General features: G+C 41.3%; 5 protein-coding genes across 5 annotated transcripts; 4 read left to right on the forward strand and 1 right to left on the reverse strand.

Annotated features, from left to right (window-relative positions):
• Window positions 1-8,562: 8,562 nt before the first annotated feature.
• Window positions 8,563-9,045, forward strand: EAE97_001163 (uncharacterized protein; the record flags this gene model as incomplete). Its single annotated transcript, XM_038871673.1, has 1 exon — window positions 8,563-9,045. One exon carries the CDS (start codon window positions 8,563-8,565, stop codon window positions 9,043-9,045), a length of 483 nt encoding a protein of 160 aa, XP_038737574.1.
• Window positions 9,046-11,046: 2,001 nt separating this feature from the next.
• On the forward strand, window positions 11,047-11,454 carry EAE97_001164 (uncharacterized protein; the record flags this gene model as incomplete). The annotated part of the gene is made up of 3 exons (XM_038871674.1): window positions 11,047-11,119; window positions 11,177-11,365; window positions 11,420-11,454. The coding sequence occupies 3 exons, from the start codon at window positions 11,047-11,049 to the stop codon at window positions 11,452-11,454; spliced, it is 297 nt and encodes a 98-aa protein (XP_038737575.1).
• Window positions 11,455-11,843: 389 nt separating this feature from the next.
• On the forward strand, window positions 11,844-12,139 carry EAE97_001165 (uncharacterized protein; the record flags this gene model as incomplete). The annotated part of the gene is made up of 2 exons (XM_038871675.1): window positions 11,844-12,032; window positions 12,092-12,139. 2 exons carry the CDS (start codon window positions 11,844-11,846, stop codon window positions 12,137-12,139), a joined length of 237 nt encoding a protein of 78 aa, XP_038737576.1.
• Window positions 12,140-12,688: 549 nt separating this feature from the next.
• EAE97_001166 (uncharacterized protein) lies at window positions 12,689-15,958 on the reverse strand. The gene is made up of 2 exons (XM_038871676.1): window positions 15,599-15,958; window positions 12,689-15,505 (listed from the first exon to the last, which is right to left on the reverse strand). Exons 1-2 carry the CDS (start codon window positions 15,656-15,658, stop codon window positions 13,859-13,861), a joined length of 1,707 nt encoding a protein of 568 aa, XP_038737577.1. The 5' UTR covers window positions 15,659-15,958; the 3' UTR covers window positions 12,689-13,858.
• Window positions 15,959-16,814: 856 nt separating this feature from the next.
• EAE97_001167 (uncharacterized protein) lies at window positions 16,815-18,796 on the forward strand (the record flags this gene model as incomplete). Its single annotated transcript, XM_038871677.1, has 2 exons — window positions 16,815-17,190; window positions 17,244-18,796. 2 exons carry the CDS (start codon window positions 16,815-16,817, stop codon window positions 18,794-18,796), a joined length of 1,929 nt encoding a protein of 642 aa, XP_038737578.1.
• Between the last annotated feature and the right edge of the window lie 194 nt (window positions 18,797-18,990).

Raw genomic sequence — 18,990 nt, forward strand, 5'->3', positions numbered from 1 at the left:
CCACCAACAGAGGTCGTGCACGTTGGCACCACTTTTAGCGGAGTTTGGCTGCAGGTACTTGTCTGCGACCAGGGGATTTCGGTCTGCGTGATGAAGATAGGAGAGTAAAAGGTACGAGATACAAGGTACAGACACACTGTGGTCTTGTTATGTCATATCATCATCATGCCATAATGGCGCAAAAAAAGTACCAATACAACGCTCCGGTTTGTCTACCGTCTCCGCGTGTTATAGATGTGAAGATATGCATCAAGGGAACCTGGCCTATGCATGTAAAGACTAAATGGTGCAAATTGCAGGGCGAGGGCGCTGTACATGTCTTGCGGGGTAAACGGATTGGAACGTTTACTTTCAGATTGAAGATATCCGTACTGCCGGGATAGATGGGACGAGGAGGAATAGGGCGGCATAGATAAAATTGGAAAGACAGAGCTCGCGTTACAGAGCAGATATACTACATGAAGTAATTGATCACCAGATCATCGGTCAATGTACGAGAGCGCTTCGTGTTTTGTAACTAAATATACTCATTTTCTTTCCTCGCTTTGCGCGGGCGAGCGTAAGTCATATTTCTTCGCCGGAGGTACGGATGCGAGTACAACGCGGTGGGGTTACACACAAATTACGCCATTTGGGATGTATGTAATGTACATCATTGTATGTTGTACGGAAAATCAAGCATTGGCTTTCCTGCTTTTGAACATTCTGACGATAACAACACAGAGCGCGGCAAGCAAATTTAAGCTACGTCTGATTGATTGCAAAGCTCCAACCTTGATTTTTGGGAGGGGAAGTGGAGCCGTGGGGTGCGTCACACGTGGTTACATAGAACAGGTTTGGATTTGGAGAAACGTCAAATTACGGTTGGACACGGCGTCGGGATCGCCATATTAGATGGATAGTGAGGCGGATGGGTGGGTCTCGCGTTTGGTAATGGGCACACGGGGTTGGTGTTTTGAAGGGAAAATTTGGAGATGCGGCTGTGAGCGGGATGCATTTCGATGGCGATGGTGATGGGATGCAATGTTTAGTTCAACGTCACGTCAAGGGAAGATTTTGTAGCGTTTGTGCCAATGATGAGTATTAAATCCCGAGGTAATACGATGATATGGGGCTACATCTGGAGGGGCTCGGCGTTCGGAGAATCGGGGATGGGGTTTCTTTGGGGGGGCTTGGAGTCGTGTATATTCTTGTATTTTTGAAAGAAGTACAGCGTTGGAGGTAAGTTATGCGAGAATGAGGACTCATGATTGATAGATCGGTATCGCCCGAGTGTGAGACGTAACTCACCTCATTTCACGAGGAGCGAGGATGTAGTTGTCTTTGTTTTGGGAACGGGAATGCGCAGTGGGCGAGGATGTGGGGTTCAAGGTGTTCTGGATCAAGGGATTTTACTGCTTATTTTGTCTATATTCATCTCGGTGTGCTTTTGCGATCGGTTGTTTCCGAAGGTTTGGGGGAGGTGATTTAAATGAGATGTAGGTTGCCGTTGTAGATACGTGGTAAGAGGGAAGGGGCATGAGGGGTGGCATTGACGTGCCTGGATGTGGAGGTGTTCGGGTGTTGAGTGGGGGTAGATGTTGGAGAAGGGGACGGAATGAAATAAAATTTGTTGTGAAGGAAAGAGGTAATGGGCGAGAGAGAAAAATTCAAAGACATACAGCACGGAAAATGCGAGTTTGGAGCAAGTATGCTTAAACTTCAAATATTCGTTTCACGTGGGCTCAAATTCAAATAGGTCTGGAAGCTTGAGAGTAGTTTTGGTTGTTGCTCGGAGATCTCAAAAAATGATGCTGATGAGCGTGGAATCAGTCTTTTGAGTACAATACACCTGGTAGACTATGAATGGCGATCAAGTTCTCCATATTTTGTGATAGTTAATCATATAAGCTTTTCTGCAAAATCAATCATTAGTGTGCTATCTTCATTGAAAATACTTCCGTGTCTGTTTTTAGTGAACGCGCGTTACTACGTCTTGTTGTCGTCGCGGTATCCTCAGAATTTTGATCCAAGGCGCGGTTGCAAGATGTCCTGATGATTAATGCTTCTAGTTTTCTTGCACGGTAGCTCTCCATAGTAGGAGTGGCACTATGGCTTGTCCAATCGATATTTTTCATAGTGTTTCATGATTTACGGATCACGCTCATCAAATCCATTGCATGTGTGAGTAAGAAATCGAGCAGGTCTCTTGTCGTAGCATAGTCGAAGACTGAATGAGCTTTACCAGAACATAGACGAGTGGCTTGGCTCTAGAAAGTGTTGAGTACCGTATTAATTGGTTCATAGTATAATATCTTATAGCCAAAAAATCTAGTTTTTGATAAAATTGAACATATTCTTATATAATATACAATATCTTATATTCCAGTGGGTTTATTATAAATATTATTATTTTTCAAAACTTTTTAATTTTTTCTTTTAAAATATCTTCTTGCTTTTGTCTTTTATATTTCTTTTGCTTTTATTTCTATTTAAACTGAATACATATCTTTTTTTATTTAAATAAAGTATTTATTTATTTAATATAAGAAATTCAGACTAAATTTAATCAAGGTTTTATTATAATCGATTATAGCTTTATATATATATCAATAGTAAACTTTCTTTATATTATTTCTTTTATTATTTTACTCAAAAAAAGATTTTAAATTTTGAAAAAGGATTAGAAATAAAAGCTAATAAAACATTTCCTATAATTTTATCAATATTATATTATAATTAAAAAAAATCTTTTCTTAACCTAGAATATGATCCACTAATCCAGTATGACTAATAAGTAAATATTATATTATGAACCAATTAATACGGTAATTATACTGTTGCTCTCGATTTATCGATTTTATTTTTCCAACTTAGCAATTAGTTCATTTGATCAAGATACAGTTGACAGTCACCCAGGATCCAGAAAGCTCTCACAATAACAGTAGCAATAGCATCAACTTTATTTTTGAGTTCAATTCACCACAAACTCATCGAGTTCAGAGCCATGCTTTTATGGTTAATGATTGCTTGTGGTAATAGAGCTAGTAGCTTTGATTTCAGCTCTCAAACAGAATCGCGAATTGGTCTATCTCGCCTATCGCTTTATCGAGAAGATGTGGCTGAATGGTGATAGACTTTCTGGGCTTCTCGTTCATGGAAAGGAATGGGCGTTCTGGGGTGCTCATAGCTGTGCATTTTTTGGGTTGTGCTTTTGTCTTGGTAGTAGTATCTTGCTGTAGGATTGTTGGGATAGTCTTCCTAAGGCTAGAAATTGTTCAATTTTAGGTAGCGAGGAGTGCTTTATTGTGTATATGGATAAAGTTGACCGTGCTGATCTTCGAATGAAGTCCGGGAAATAGACTGGTTGACGTGAAGAAAAAAGTGAAATATCAGTCTATGACACTGCATTATCATGCAACGTCATTGTAATAGGCCCCATTCTACCATGCAACCATGGATAAGTATCTGGGTACTTGAGAACTTTTTGAACCCACTGAAAGACCTATTTTACCACCAGCGTAAAAAGCCAAGTAGTATTCCTCTACCAGGCCAAGACTTATACCGAAAGTTCAAATTAAGCTTTCAAGTCTAAAGAGTGAATCGAGATCTTCTAGCGTCGATGGAGATATGTTTGTTTCGGAGTTATTTTGTTAATTAGTAACTATAGAATTGCAGTGCGCGAACTAAAAATAATATGATGATGTTGAGGAAAATAAGATAGCTGACCAGCGGAATTTCGAATCAATTGAATCTTCTAGAATAGATAGCAGTTATATCTACCCTATATTCTACTATTGGTCAATTGTTGTAAAGAGCCTATTACTCGACATTTATATATACTAAATTTGTGGAATGCTGAAGAGAGAGAAGCATATGGCAGATGTTGTAGACAGAGTGGAGGAATTGTCTTGCAGTGAAAATTTGATGTAGCAATCTGAAGTGTATTTGCTAGTAATTTTCGCATGTGAGGATCTAAATCTTACTTGGTACCCACTAGTGCGTGAACAGATTGCTGCGTATTTTTCTATGAAACTAAGTTTCATCCTCTAAATTTGGACTTAAATCAGTCTGTAATTCGATCCATTTGAAAATATCATACCCGTGAGCTTGTCAAGATGAGCCCGTATAATGAAGAACTTAGATATGCAACAGAATTCTCCCGGTAAAATATTCGGTAAACCATCCCAAAAGCTTATTTATAGTTGCGGGAACCAGAGAAACTAATGTTTGTAGTTCCCGATGGAAAAAATACTTACTTGTCAGGACAAACCTTGTAAGAGTGAAGATGTAGATGTGCAATAAATCTGCAAGAAAGGTGTTCTAGACAGGTCTAAATCAGTTACTAGAATACTTAAAGATTGTGGGGTAGCGAATAAGTTTTCAGTAGTGCGGAGAGCTAGGAAGCGCTAGAGTTAGACTTTATTTACCCGAAGGTGTATTGGGATCCCCTTGCAATTCAGGAGTGATAGGTGTACAACATTTCTTTTTGTAATTATAGGCGGAATCGATCGCAAAATATATCGAGACATTCGTTTAGTTACCGAAATATTTGGAAGATAGTCTCAGCCAGATTTGACTTCAAAAAGCTAGGGCTCTTTGATTTCTTGGCAAGTTACATGAAAATCGTGCTAATTGTGAGTGTAAGAATGCTTCTTGTATATGTTAGTTGATTGTGTGACATTTTCTGTACAACTCAATAAACGAATAGAGCCGAGGATTTTATCCTTATGGAGTTCAACAACGCATGTCTATCAGTATCAAATCTGGAAGTATCAAACTCTGAGACATACCACATGTCATATTGTAACGAGGTATCTTTTGTTGCAAATCTCATATTCAACCCCACCATTTAGACTAAAGTGTGACCAAGACTAAGTAGAACCGAGAAAGTTAACTACATCTTCACTAACATATAAGCTTATTACCAGAATGTGCCTTGTATCCACTAGCAATACTGTATTGACTTGGGTTGTTGAATATTAACCATAATACCCCGCCATTTACTTAGATGTGCTTGGAATTGAATGTTAGGTCGATCATTAGTAATAGATAGGATGGGAGTCTCCCGCATGAGTCCTCAAGGATAATATAATATACATGATAACCTCAAGAAATGTAGTTTAGAGCCAACTGTTGATCAAGCCATTTACAATTCACCATATTTGTAAAGATTAACATTCGATAGATCACCCCTACTAACAAGTCGTGTTCTATGTGAAAAGTGTTTTTACTGGCTGCCTTGATTCACTTAAGATTTTCATGAAGATTCAAGCCTATGGAGTATGAGGTATGAAAACGCGTTGAAATTTACACGAATCTCTTTGTGGATGTTGTCCATTCAAGGGTGTTGATATAAGGAGTCATGGTGTGCTACGCCCGTCATAGTGAAGGTTGTAAGTTGCAAATTGATCAAGAAATCGGCTCACAAGTCAAGTTCTGTCGACGCAAGATCGAAAAGATCGGAGCTGTAATAAAACATCTGCAGAATTGATGGCGAGGTTAGAAGCGTGGAAAATTTGACATTCACATAATGCTGGTTGCTTAATTATATTTGTAGGTCTCTCACCAAGAAATGGAAATAAATTTAGAACTTGGAAAGGATGTTGTGATATATCATGTAACTGGACGAGATTCGGGTTGCGATGTTTTTGTGTGGGTATTGAAATGGTAGTTCTATCCATACGGAATGAGTCGTCTTGCGCAATGTAAAGGTTGAGAGACCAAACTTTGAGTGTGTGTTAAGGATTCAAACCATTCTTGAGAACGATCGATAGATACGAATAAAACTTTTCAGAAACACTCTTTTGCGAGCGATATTTGATAAACGTGGAGCATGAGAACTGCGAGTCTTGTTATGAAAGCCATTGACTCGGGATAGGAAGCTCTCTTTGTAATTCCAGCATACCTTCTCATACCCTTACTTAAAGCTACCCAAAAACACTCATCACTACTATATCAGGACCGATAACTCATTTTCCAGTACCGGAGCGCAAAGGCAGCAAACAGGCTTGTTTGTGCAGGTCAAATGCGCTCTGGTGGTGGAGTGGTAACACGCCTGGCTCGAATCGACGAACAAACGGAAAAAACCCCCACCGAGGGGTTTCTCCTCCCGCCCCCTCGAGGGGGCGGCAAGGTTTTGCTTGTCAGATCTGTGGGAATCGTTTTATCATTTTTTCTGTTACCAAATGGAAAATTATGATATGGATGTCTATGAACAATTTTTTTTGAAACTCGTTGGTGATTGGCGTGGAACGAAAGTGAAGTATTTCGCTTATTTCGTCAACATAAGGGCGGCGAACTGAGATTACGCTAATGACCTTGGAATATTGAAGGAATTATTGTCTTCAAGAACTCTCAAATGAATAAGACTAACGCAACATGAGGTGTATTATGAGGCGCATTTCTAGTAATATAGCAATATTCATCACACAGAATGTAGTCTTCTACTTCTGTAGTTTGTAAGTGAAACATAGTGGTTCATTCATGCTTAGGTCTTCACGGCCAATGCCACGAAAAGTATGGCACTGAACTCATTAGATTGATATATTTGACTGTATGGGTGAAAATGATCTATTAGTGATACCGTTGATAATCTTGCTGGGCATCATAATGATGATTGTCAAAGTGTATTGAAGACTAGGTAAGTTAAGGAACTTGGAAGAACCTTGATCACTGTTTTGAAATTGACAAAAGCACCCGACTCCACTTACAGATGGTTTTATTTTCTTGTTTATAACTTTGCGGGGTGAAAAACTGCTACATCAGACATTTACACTTCTTTAGTCTCGTCTGAAGGATGGTACATTACTTAACACTGTTTCAAGAATTGGAATTGAGATATGAGAAACAAGCATCATAATGGTAAACTACGAAAATTTCTCTTAACACGTGTGTAAATAATGGCCAGGATACTCGATTCCTTACGTTGGCGATCAACTGAGAGGGTGCCCACGCGTCCTTCTTGAGATACCGACCCCAAAATGCCGGAGCTCCATCTACTGAAATCTTTGAACATGCTCCAATCTTTCGTTTTTCGTTTCGTTTTACTAGTTCAATAAGGAACAGCTGCAGCAAACTCTCTGTGCGATAATCAAACTCCATGATTCCATGGTTCCTTAGAGATATGATCAGGTGAACAGTTCTCCGAATAAGGGAGTAAACCAGAGTCAAGATCATATCAGTGAATCAATGCAAGAGTCATTCCAAAACTGTAACTATGCTCTTCCTTGACGCTTGGCTTCAAGCAAGTGATTTAAGGGCCGTTTAGGTGACATCTATTTGAAATGCTTTACCCCGTCATTTAGTGCATACCTTTTCCTCCTCGAATTTGTTGCACATCTGAATGCTCCTACCCCACCATTTAGCTTGGCCACGACGATACTCCTTGTTCATTCTAGATCACCCGATTCCAATGACCAGACTCCCGGAGACCGATGCCTAGCTCCCCTCCATGTTTCTTGCCGTTTTAGCTTTCACACCAATTGAATATATCCACTCATGATCACGGAGTCTTCTTCCATAAACTTCATTCAACCATAGATAACATAAACGGTTTCAACATTCTTGAGATCGACACCCCACCATATGGCCCGCCCTTCTCCGATAGAGTATACAATGTGAAATGTTGCACATCTGATACCCCACACCCCACCGTTTAGTTCAACTTCACGGTTGAAACGGCAAATGTTCGTATGCTTGCACGAGGATCCAAAATCAAAAAAGATAGATATCACTTTATGGCTACATGGAAAACTTATGTCAAGGCTCATCTGGCACTGGATCTAGGTCATGAGAAGGTCTTCAGATACTAATATGCTAGTCATCTCTTGTGAATCACAAGTGGGTCTGGCTATGAAACCGAGGAAGACCCTCAATCTTTAAGAGTAGATAAAAATTATCTTGAGAGGATTTCTGTGAAACGGGAGAGGAATAATGTTTAAGTTGCAGTTATCAACGCGGTTTTCTGTTCTGTGTGATATAACTATACTGGATATAAATCAAAGCTAACTTCATGTTAGGAACTTATTTTCTAACATGGATCTTTTTCGGAGAGGTGTGACATCATTAGGATGTCTGTTATAGGAGACGGACAATGTAGAATGAAGTATTTGGGTGTCTTATGACTAAATTCACTACACCGGGTGCTCGTCCCTTCTCTGTCTAGTATCCGGGCCTCGAAACTACTACTCATTTCCCCGCTGCATATCGCTCAATATCATACATCGGTGACTCCTCCACTCCACTCTTCTTGTTAACCAAGAGCGACTTGCTAGAAAATCTGCTAACGTCAAAAATACCAGCATGAAGTTTCCTTTGAAGAAGCCTTCTCATCTCGAAGAGTAGGAAATCGAACGGCGGAAGATGGAAGGCAAATGCGAATGGAGGATGAGGAACCGTGAGAGATGAGAGTACTGTTATAACCATTCTCCATAGCTGGATGCTGGGGTCCAAGGGGTAAACACTTTTGTTTGTTCTGGCTCCTCAAATTTTGAACGAGATATATAAGAGGAAACTAGCAGCATCTAGCAAAGGGGGCCAGTTAGAAAAAAACCCCTTCCAAAGTTATTCATGTTGAGTGACATGAGGAGGGATGTAAATGATTTCAAGGAACCAAAGGGCGCCATGCTAGCGGAGATTGAAATACTCCACTCCAATAAGTGTGAAGGGAAGGGTGCTTATGAGGATCTTTTGCCCCCATTTGAACAAATTGTCGAAATTATGCAAGAACTGCAACCCACGAAGCTTCTATGTGTTGACTCAACGCAAACCAACGAACACGGCACACCGTTTACCCAATTGAACTATACCATCCGATCGAGTCATTGCTGGCGCTACTCTTCCCCCTCTGGAGCTTCATCTTCCGCAACTTTATCTTTCTCCGCTGGTGATCTTCTATTTAATCTTATCATGCCTTACCAGTTAGTTGTCTGTCCCAATGTACATACCCAAAAGACAAGGGTAAATAGTATCCCATCATTTTTCTCAACTTTTATGGGCAAGACTGAATGGCTATACGATGAGACAGCTGCAAAAACTGCAACTACGATCAAGGCGACGGAATGAGGCTTATGGAAAAATGTACATATCGGTTTACTGACATGAAAGTCTATGATTTTAGACTTCTTCCTACATGTAATGATACCTTTTTCCTAGCCAAGCGATCGCTTAGGTGACAGTTAACCCAACTGCCTTTATTGAACTAAGTAATTGGATTGGATCCCTAGAGAGGAAGTACGAAACAAACCACTGCAAACGCTGATGCAGAATTTATTGAATGCGGACCTTGATTTAGTGATTTCAAACTTCATTAGGGAGGAGGACAGATTAGGATCTAGCTTGTACCGATGCTTTTGACTCGAGGCCGAGGTGCATACCTCCATGTGAAAGGAACTTACTCTCTCAGGATGCAAGTCGTCTACATCCCCTAGACTATTATGTTTGGAGTGTCAGGCATTCCCGTGATGAAAGGCGTCTGATTGATGACCTGCCACTATTGTCAATGTATATCCAAATAAACACTCTATAAAGGTTCCCAACAGCAGGTTCCTATGTAAACATCCGGTTTATTTGCGCTCTCACTCAAACAGATCTTTTATAAGTTCCGTTTATCGATGAGCAATCTCGCGAATTTATGAGCAGAGCATACCATAAATGCGACCATATTAAGTTGAGGTAAGCGGAGCTTCATTTCTTAGCACCGGCATATACTGAACGTGTATCGACCAACGACTTTGGTGAAAACGTCATTGATTGTTTTTTCAGAGGGGAGGGAAGGGGAGAGGGGTCCTTCGGTAACAGTTGTAACATGCCGACAGAGGCTTTGAAGCTATTCGCCATCGCTACAGTTTCGTAAACTACTATATGATTATAGCACCGAGTGGTATCTATGGAGTTGAGTGACCATGGAAAAATTATGTAGTAGAGTGAGAAGCTTATTTTCAGATTGAAATCTTCAAATCCATTTCAAGGAAGGCATTTTGCAAAGGCGAAGCTGTGGAAAAATCGTTTGTCAGACAACAGATAACCCTAGTTTGTCAGGCAGTGAAGTATGGGTGTACAAATAGATTTGGCTTGGTTGGTCCTGCTGCATCTCTCATGGTGGCACCTTTTGAATCACATGGGTGTGGTCATATAAGTAGTAGTGTAGAAGATTCGAAGAGTTTAGCACAAGTAAGAGGTTTCCGAGCCTGTTGAAAGCTAGCACCAAGACTTATCGAATGGGACGGATAGTAGAACGGCTGCATTTTCTTGTGGTTCACTTCCTATCCATCTCCTGGGGGAATTTAAGGCTCCGCCAAGTCTCGAACATTGTATTTCGATGGTGAGTCCCAGGGCATTCAACAGTCCGGGATGTAGTTTATCAATATAAGTGTTTGAATATCTGAAAGCTGTTGGGAATTGCAAGATAGTTTAATGTTCGAATCAACTTCAATATCTCAGATTATTCGAGTATTCTAATTGGTTTGGGAACTTTAGTAATCTTTATCATCAGACTGCAGTCCAACATTATAAGGGTCTAAATGTCTAAAAGTAATTAAAGATCTGAGAATGGTTCAATACTCCAATCAGATTCAATATCTAAGATGATTTGAACGTTCTAATCAATTTGGGAATTCTACCAATCTTCATTGTTGGACTACAGTCTGGACAATTAAACACCCTGGGTTTGATTTCGTCTATTGGACTTCCTTTGAGTGCTTTTTGTGGAAGATGTCTTGAAGAATCATCAGAATTGACGTCTTCGTTTGTTGCCTGGGAGATGTCGAAGATGGACAAGCGATACCTACCTAGTAGGTATATATCAGGTGATAAAAAAGAACGCGTTACCTATCAGAGACAGAGTACTAGACTCCAGATCATAACAAACTCACCTTGTACTTATTTTTATACTTCAACTTCAACTTCAAATTGAAGATCCGAATTTTTAAATACCTCAAATTTCAATTCTTCTTATCACTGTCTACTCTCCTTTTCCTCAACTCTTTCAACTCTTTCGATCTTTGAACTCTTCCAACTCTAATGCTTCTTCTTGTTCCCAGGACCACTACCGACTAAAATTACAAGATGCATCCAGCGAAGGAATCTGGCGACGCTGCGAGAAATGGCTCTAGAGTGAAAGACGCGATGTCAAAATGGGGTAAGCAAAATCATCTTCGATCTGAGTTGTATGTACTGATTGTGATATTTCAAACAGAGGAGAAGGGCAAGACCCAAATTCCAAAACAGCATGCTCATCGCGACCTGCGTGGATTGCCGCTCCATGGAACATTGGTGGAAGCCCTAAGATTGTCGAAGGATATTGAACCACCGACCCCGATTCAAGTGGCAGCTGTGAACTCTTTTCTGTCGCGTGAGACAAATATATTCCTTCAGGCCCCATTTGGTGAGTATTTTTCTTTACCCAAGAAGCTGCAAATCTGGAACTAACTATTTAAAGCTGCGGGAAAGACTTGGGGTATGTTGTGCCAGTAGTGGACGAGGTACTACTCGCACATATCAACAAGAAGACATCGACGAAGAGAAGATTAATGATCCACCGACACACGAGAGGAGACGGAGTGGTTAGGAAAGCTTTTCGAATATGATGGTGACGTAACTCTACCTATCAATGGTACTGATCTGGAGGGTAAGAAACTTGGGAAGAAGCTGTACGATAAGCTCTCCTACTCATACACATCCATGTCACGCCACAATGGATCGGTCTATAGCAACATCCACGGCGTCCTTGCAGATGAGACTCGAACTTCTCCCGTGGTCTGTGGTACGACAGATATCATGAGAGATGGTGTGGACGCGCCTTTGATGTAGTGTTGCAGTTCTTGAAGCGTCCATCCAGGTACAAGGATTGCAGTCATGAAAAAATGATGGAGACGTGGTATTCAAGAGCGGGTAGAGTCGGTCGTTACGACCGTACTGCAATCGCATATACATTCATGAGACCTGGTGTAGATGATCACGCGGCATCGGAATTCATAAAGATTGAAGAGCAACAGGGAGATGTAGCGATGCAGTTTCTTCTGGATGCGAAGGCTCGCCACGATAAGCAAAAGGTAAGACATATGTTCTTTGAGTTTTAAATGTGGGAACTTGAGTACTGACTTGATGATAGGGAATTGTAGAGGGACTCAAGAAAGGAGAGTCTTCGTCAAATTCATGAAATATCATCCACCAATCTTTCCAGTTATGTCAATGATTCATCTGGTCCTCTGTCTTTTTGACAAGTTTATCAGAGGGTGAATATGCTTGTCCTCAGCTTAGAGAGCGGGTGGTTTTAGTTGGTGGAGGGAGTTTTCATTTGTCATGGGGTTGGGGAGGTATGCCCGTTTACAAGAAATTGGTTGTACAAAAAATGATTTACAAGAAACAAGGTTACAAGAAATTGGTTGTACAATAGACTAGGTTACAAGAAATTAGCTATACAATAAATGATTTCCAAAGAACATCGTGTCATAAGACATTCTTCTACCTAGGTAGTATTATCATGTTGTGCGCGCAGATTTATGACATGTAGTTGAATGTAACACATCCCGGATAAACATTATTCCTTGAATTCCCATTATTTCATTCCACCACGTACCAGAGGGTGCATGAATTGACGGGACACTTCCCAACATTCGATGTTTTTAGTGAATTTAATCTTCAGTTGTTTGATATCAGAATTTATATTTTGATTCTTCCATCTCTAATCAATAATGGTGATGATTCATAGAATAAATGATTCGATATATCAAGAGATATTCACAAGTCCATTTTTGCAGTGTCCCGTTAATCCGTACACCCACTGGTGGACAACAGGAAGAATCCCAAAACGTACTTTAAGAACAGAAGACGGCAGCATGACAAGGAATGATGAAGAAACTCTATGATAATATTGTGTATGTTCCAAAAGGCAGAAAAGGAGCAACATGATGAAAAGACATAGGCTCAGGAATAAGCTACAAATCCCGATTGAGATTGCAAGTATCGGAATAGCTTTCAGGATAGTTATCATCCATCAAACTAGGATTTGATCATAATAAACAATCTCGTACTAAATGAAAAATAGCTTTACTCAATAACGGGGTAAGCTCATCCCACAAATGTCCCGCAACCTATCCTTAAAAACAAATCCCCCCCAAGAATTGTTACAGTCTATTACCTTCTCCATTTGTTGTGTGTTGATCTGTGTGGCGGAAATGCTCATCTTTGCCTACTCATGAGGTATATGCAAGAAATTTCGGAGAACCTCCTGAGTTCTCCTTGGGCAATTAATCTAAACTCTGCCCTGGCAAAAATCTACATATAAGAAAGGCATCCAGAGATACTAGATTGCCGTATCCCCCGTGGCCTCTACCAAGTCCCTTCCTGCTTATTTCATAAGATCTGAGGGTATATCTTTTGTATAGTAAAACGATTGTGTAGGATCCTTCAGCCAGTATTGTAATTTTCTACTCTCTCTATCCCTATAGTACCCCATGCGAGAACATCTTTTGGAAAAGCCTGGTCTGCTATGATCTTAAACTTGTCTCGCATTGAGAAGCTGCTTGTCGTATAAGAGCTTTTCTGCTGCATATTTGAGAAAAATTGGTAAAGCAACACATCGCTTGGACGATCTCTTTGGATATGACTGAATATGAAAGGATACCTGCTGAAATCCCCAACGACAGCTCTTGTTTTGACTCGGCTCAGGGTCACCGTTTTACTGCCAGGTTTGACCCGCCTTGACTTGAATCTTATACTGAACTAATTGGCGGGTGTTGAACGTGTGATACGCGATAAAAAATGTTTTATACTGTTAGCTTGACTGAGATGCCATCATCATCACGTCATGATTGGCTAACCATGAGTGGGTTGAGCAATCAACCTCCAGCTTTGAATTGAAGCAGAACTTGATAATCTAGACAGGGATTGTCTGGCTGTACTCCATTTCCCGATTTTGGTTCTCATTATCAATGGCAAAATCCTCATCCAAGATTCTACCAGGGAGTTGTGGTCTCTGCTCATTCCACACAGTTACAGGAATTTTCTGTTCCACAATAGTAGCCAGAAGGTTTGCATGTTGAATCCCCATCTGCGTTCCAATATATCGCAAATTCTTAACACAAAATGCTCGAACATCTGGAGTCGAAAGGCGCAAATTGCCTACTAGTAATAGTGGCCAGATCAAAAAATATCCACCCGAGAATCTAATGGTAGGGAAATCTGTTCCAAACCCATCTTTCTCGAAGCCACTCCAGAGTTGTGTATGCCCACTGTTCCTCGAAACGTAGCCCATGTGTTGCGGCACACTTGCGAGAATTTCTGCTTGTAGGTGGTAAATTATTTCTGTGCAGATTTGGAATCTCTCTGCGTATTCGGACCCAAGTAACGATGGTACAGGAGAAGTAAAGTCTTTCAGTAAGACCTCTCTGATCGTTTCATTGAGTAAGATTCTGAGTTCTCTTATTGCATTCCAGATTTGAGCTACCCAGTGATCATAATACACGTGATAGTAGCCATCAAATACAACATCCGGATCTTTGTCTGTCTGAACTATTGTAAATTCCCACCCTTTCGGTATGTTTGTAAAAAAGGCGAGGAATCTTTCGTCCAAAGCCTCAGCATCATCAAGAAGCTCCTGAGCATCACTATAGTAACCTTCGTGATATCTAGCATTGAAAGACGTGTAGTCAATCATTATTCTTTGAGCGATCCAGGCCGGATCAACATTTGTCATCTCCTTTTCTGCGAATTCTGTAATTTCGACGATGTATTCTGGTAGTGGAATATCCCTCTGGATGCATGATATCAGCAGGCTCGAAGTTACTTGTGCTAACAAGCGTATGCCCCCATTTTTCTTGATGGCTTCCGGCCCCCGAAGCTTGACAACTGCCGCGGCACCATGAATGTGCTCTGCCCATGCTTTCATTGATTTCTGGTTACAACCTGTGATAGTTTCAAAGATTCCGAGGATCAATATCGCTAATAAAGTACTGTCTCTCTTGACGGCAGTTGGAGATTGAAGGGCAGTGTTAGTAAGTTGAAGTGATTTGGCATATTGTACGCGTGCTTGATTGATAAGATGGGGAGCTTTTGCCGAGTGTGCATAACCAGCCAGACCCACTGCTTGAACTGCGGCGACAAGATTATCATCTACGCTATCAGATTCGTACAGATCGGAAAGGAGATCAAGGTGTCCTCGAGTTGGACCATTATCGCCTATAACATAGTTTGATAGGAAGAATGAGGTAGCTCTATCTTCAATGGATGGCGTTATGTTTAGATAATTGACAGAGATAATCTGGTTAAATTGCGAAGCCTTAACGACATCGCGTGGTGAGTTTCCTCGACTTGAATATGGTGAGGAGGTGGTCGAACAAGAACCAGTAGAGTTCAGAGAAACATGTTCCGTCCCCTTTTGCTTGGCTTTCTCGTGTTTAACCTTTGCTTTTTTAATAACGTTTTTAGTTTCTTCCCGGAAAATCAGGTCAACCTGGGATCTATACCCGGGGCATTTTCGACCCGCATTCGAACACTGAGTGCATCCAGTGGGAACTGCATCACACTATAATTTGTTGGTCAGCAACTGACATGGACACATGGTGAATCTTCAAATGCGGAGAGTACGCCAGATCAAGTAATGTGTAAACAAACCTACTTTTGTCTTTCTAGCTCTACATGCATGGCATCCTTTAGAGGGACGGCCACAAAAAACCATAGTTGACCTGCGGCGTTGGCTTGCAAAATCAGGTGCTTGATACCCAGCTGACCCTTGTTAAATTCCCGGTCCTTTTAGGGGACGATATACTGAAACAGGATCAAAATATTGGGGACAGGCGCCGCAAGCGGTTGTTTTGGCAAATAATTTAGATGATGTCCAGTACGATAACGCAAATGTGAGGAAATTAAACGGGGGTCGCTTCACTCTTCGCAATGGTGGCCTCGAAAAGGGTAGAAAAGCTATGTATATTAACACAATCTTAACAAAGTAGCCAAGAGAAACAGCGAAAATCTAACATGAGTATGAGATCTCAAAGCATGTTGTTGGGGACAGGTCAGTCTTGTTTGACGTCTACGGTGTAAAGAGTAAGCATATCACGTGAAAGTTTTATCCAATGTAATTGGTTGAGCTTTCTCGTTTATACTTCCTATTAGAGGGTATGAGGAAGTTGACCAATGAAAACGGATCTATAGGCCAGCTGTCAGAGATCTTCAACTGGTTAAGCCTGTATTGTGGGGCCTCTAAATTAGTCTGACAAGGCACATCAGTATGACCCGACAATTTGGCGACCAAATGAAAACAATCGAGACAATGTTGAATGAACAATCTTCCTTGGTCTTTCCAATTTTCTCACACCGGCACGCACAAGGAGGCTGCCAACCATGATTTATGCAATTTTATGACGTTGATGCCTTATATAAGGCTACACAGCTCATAGCAGTCGTCCAGCTATCCGATTAAAGTGATTCAGCTAAGTGGGTACTTATGTTATGGTTGTAATATGGAGATATCAAAATTTCCTAATTGGGCTATCATGAAGTTCAGTTGGCGTCTATGCTTCATTTTACGTGATGCTAAATTTTCAAACGCAGCCCTGTGGAAATTCAAAAGTGGCTCAGCTGGGTTGGGTTGATTTTACCGTCATGGTATCGAAGTCTCACAATTTCCTAATTTGGCCACCATGAAGTTGACATTGATTGTTGTTTATATTCTTCATAAGTCGTTATACTCCCGCTTACCATTTTGTTCTATGCCAAATCAAACTCAATTATCTTACAGTGCTATCATACGTTATACTGAGCTCCTATAATACTTTTGTTCGAACTTGTTCAGCTCTCTAGTTTGCTCGTTCGTACCTTCTTGCGTGCAGGAAATGGCCATTTATCTGTACAAGAAATGGAAAGCAACAAGAGAAACTCCTTCGACTCCGTCAGGACCCTCGATCGAAACTTCAAAGCCATCAAGATTGTGCAAACACAGAACCAATTCCCTAGATTTCACGTCAGAGCAAGAGTCAGCAATTCTTCTCGAATCTCAAGCAAGGAACAGTGAAGGCAGAGAGGGCGGTACAAGTGAGCCTCAAGCTGGTACATCTTATGCTGAGCCATGTAGTCTTTGTATACAAGAGAAGAAAGCGTCCAGACGATATCGATGGAGGTTAACTGCTGGGCTTATGCTACCATATATGGTACAAGCCCTAGATATCACCATTATTGCTGGGGCTTTACCTTTCATTGCTTCAGATTTCAGTAAGCCCTAAGCGGTCCATCTCTTCCATCAATTTTAACTAATTGCTATTCAGATCAACTTTCACAACTTAATTGGATTATCTCCGCCTTCAATTTAACCGCAACGGCATTCATACCAGCCTGGGGTCAACTTGCCGACATAGCTGGCAGATATGCGACTCTTCAGGCGGCATTAGTTTTCACCTTGATTGGAAGCGCCCTTTGTGCTGGCGCACCAGTGAGTGCTTTCACCATGCTACTATTTGGTCGGGCATTACAGGGACTCGGCTGTTCCGGGCTTCTAATTTTGACCAAAGTTATCCTTGCCGATAAAGTCTCCCTCAAAGAAAATGCAAAAAATAACAGTGTATTCGCTATTGTTAGTGGCCTGGCCTATGGATTTGGACCTATCGTCGGAGGAGCATTGACACAAGTTTCGTGGCGCTGGTGCTTTATTATCAATATTCCAATCGCGCTAGTGGGTATGGTTGGTGTGCATTTCCTTCTTCGACCAATAATGCTTGGCCCTCAGAAAATCAGACGAACAGACGATAATACCGAAATGAAAGGGCGCCAAACGTTTATGACAAGACTTTCAACACTCGACTTTGGAGGACAATTTTTATTTCTCTTTGGCATGGGTCTCTTCATTCTTGCCTTAACGTGGGCAGGAGCTTCCTACCCATGGTCAGACGTCAAGGTGATTGTTCCTCTCGTTTTGGGCTCTCTCCTCCTCATTCTATTTCTCGTCTGGGAATACCTTATGATGCCAGGCTCAGCACTAGCAGTGCGATATCCATATCGTCGTGCTATGATTCCATTCAAGCTCATCTTAAGTCGCAACTCTGGACTCCTAATGTACATCAATTTCATCACCGGAATGGCAATGTACGCCGTTTTCTACTTCGTCGATATATATTTCGCTCTCGTACTACAATTCTCTTCCAGTGAAGGAGGTAAGAACCTTCTTTACTATATTCCAGGTTTGGCAGGCGGCGTATACCTTGCCATGTTCGCCTGCAATGTATTCCCCCGCCAGACTTGGTATCCACTATTCTTGGGTGCGCTCATCGAACCTCTCGGTATCACGATCCTTGCTGCAGCTCTTTCCTGGGGTCATCTACCTACCATCTACGGCATGCTTGCTTTAACTGGTATCGGAACTGGTATCCGACTCATGCCCGGCACCCTCCATGCTATAGGTCATTATCCTACGCAAATTGCACCCCTTGTCTCCATGATGTCTCTTTCTTCTTCGCTTGGTGGCACACTCGCCCTGACAATTATGCTCAACATCTTCAATAACCATCTCTCCTCCTCTGGTATATCCGTATCCGGTGCCACCACCGCGAGTTTCTCGGGCATCGCAACTTTGGAATCGGCAGAACAGGATTATGTGAGAAAGATGGCGAAGGAGGGGATAGTTTTGGCTTTCTATGCTATCTCGGCCTTTTTGTGGTTGGGAGTGGGCGCGAGTGTAGCATTGGGGAATGTATGGATTGCTAAGGGAGGTGAGGAGGGGATGGCTAATTTAAATGGCGATGAAAAGGTGGGACAGACGTGCGAAGGAAGTTTTCTTGGGAGTTTGTTGAGGAGAAGGAATGGGAATAATGCGGAAAAGGCTTAATATGGACGTGAAAGTTATCCATCTATCATCTACCTATATAAATTAAAATAGAAATGCAGCGTTAGGGTAAGATTGTTGCGCATCCACAGATTTTACAGTTTTTATTTCTGTTGCACATCTATACTTCAAATCCAAAACTGAAAGTTCAAACTTTCAAACAGGAACAGAAATCAGAGATTTTTTGTTGCACATCT

This window comes from Botrytis byssoidea (genome assembly GCF_014898295.1).
Source record: "Botrytis byssoidea strain MUCL 94 chromosome Unknown BBYS_002, whole genome shotgun sequence".
In the NCBI taxonomy this organism is placed as follows: domain Eukaryota; kingdom Fungi; phylum Ascomycota; class Leotiomycetes; order Helotiales; family Sclerotiniaceae; genus Botrytis; species Botrytis byssoidea.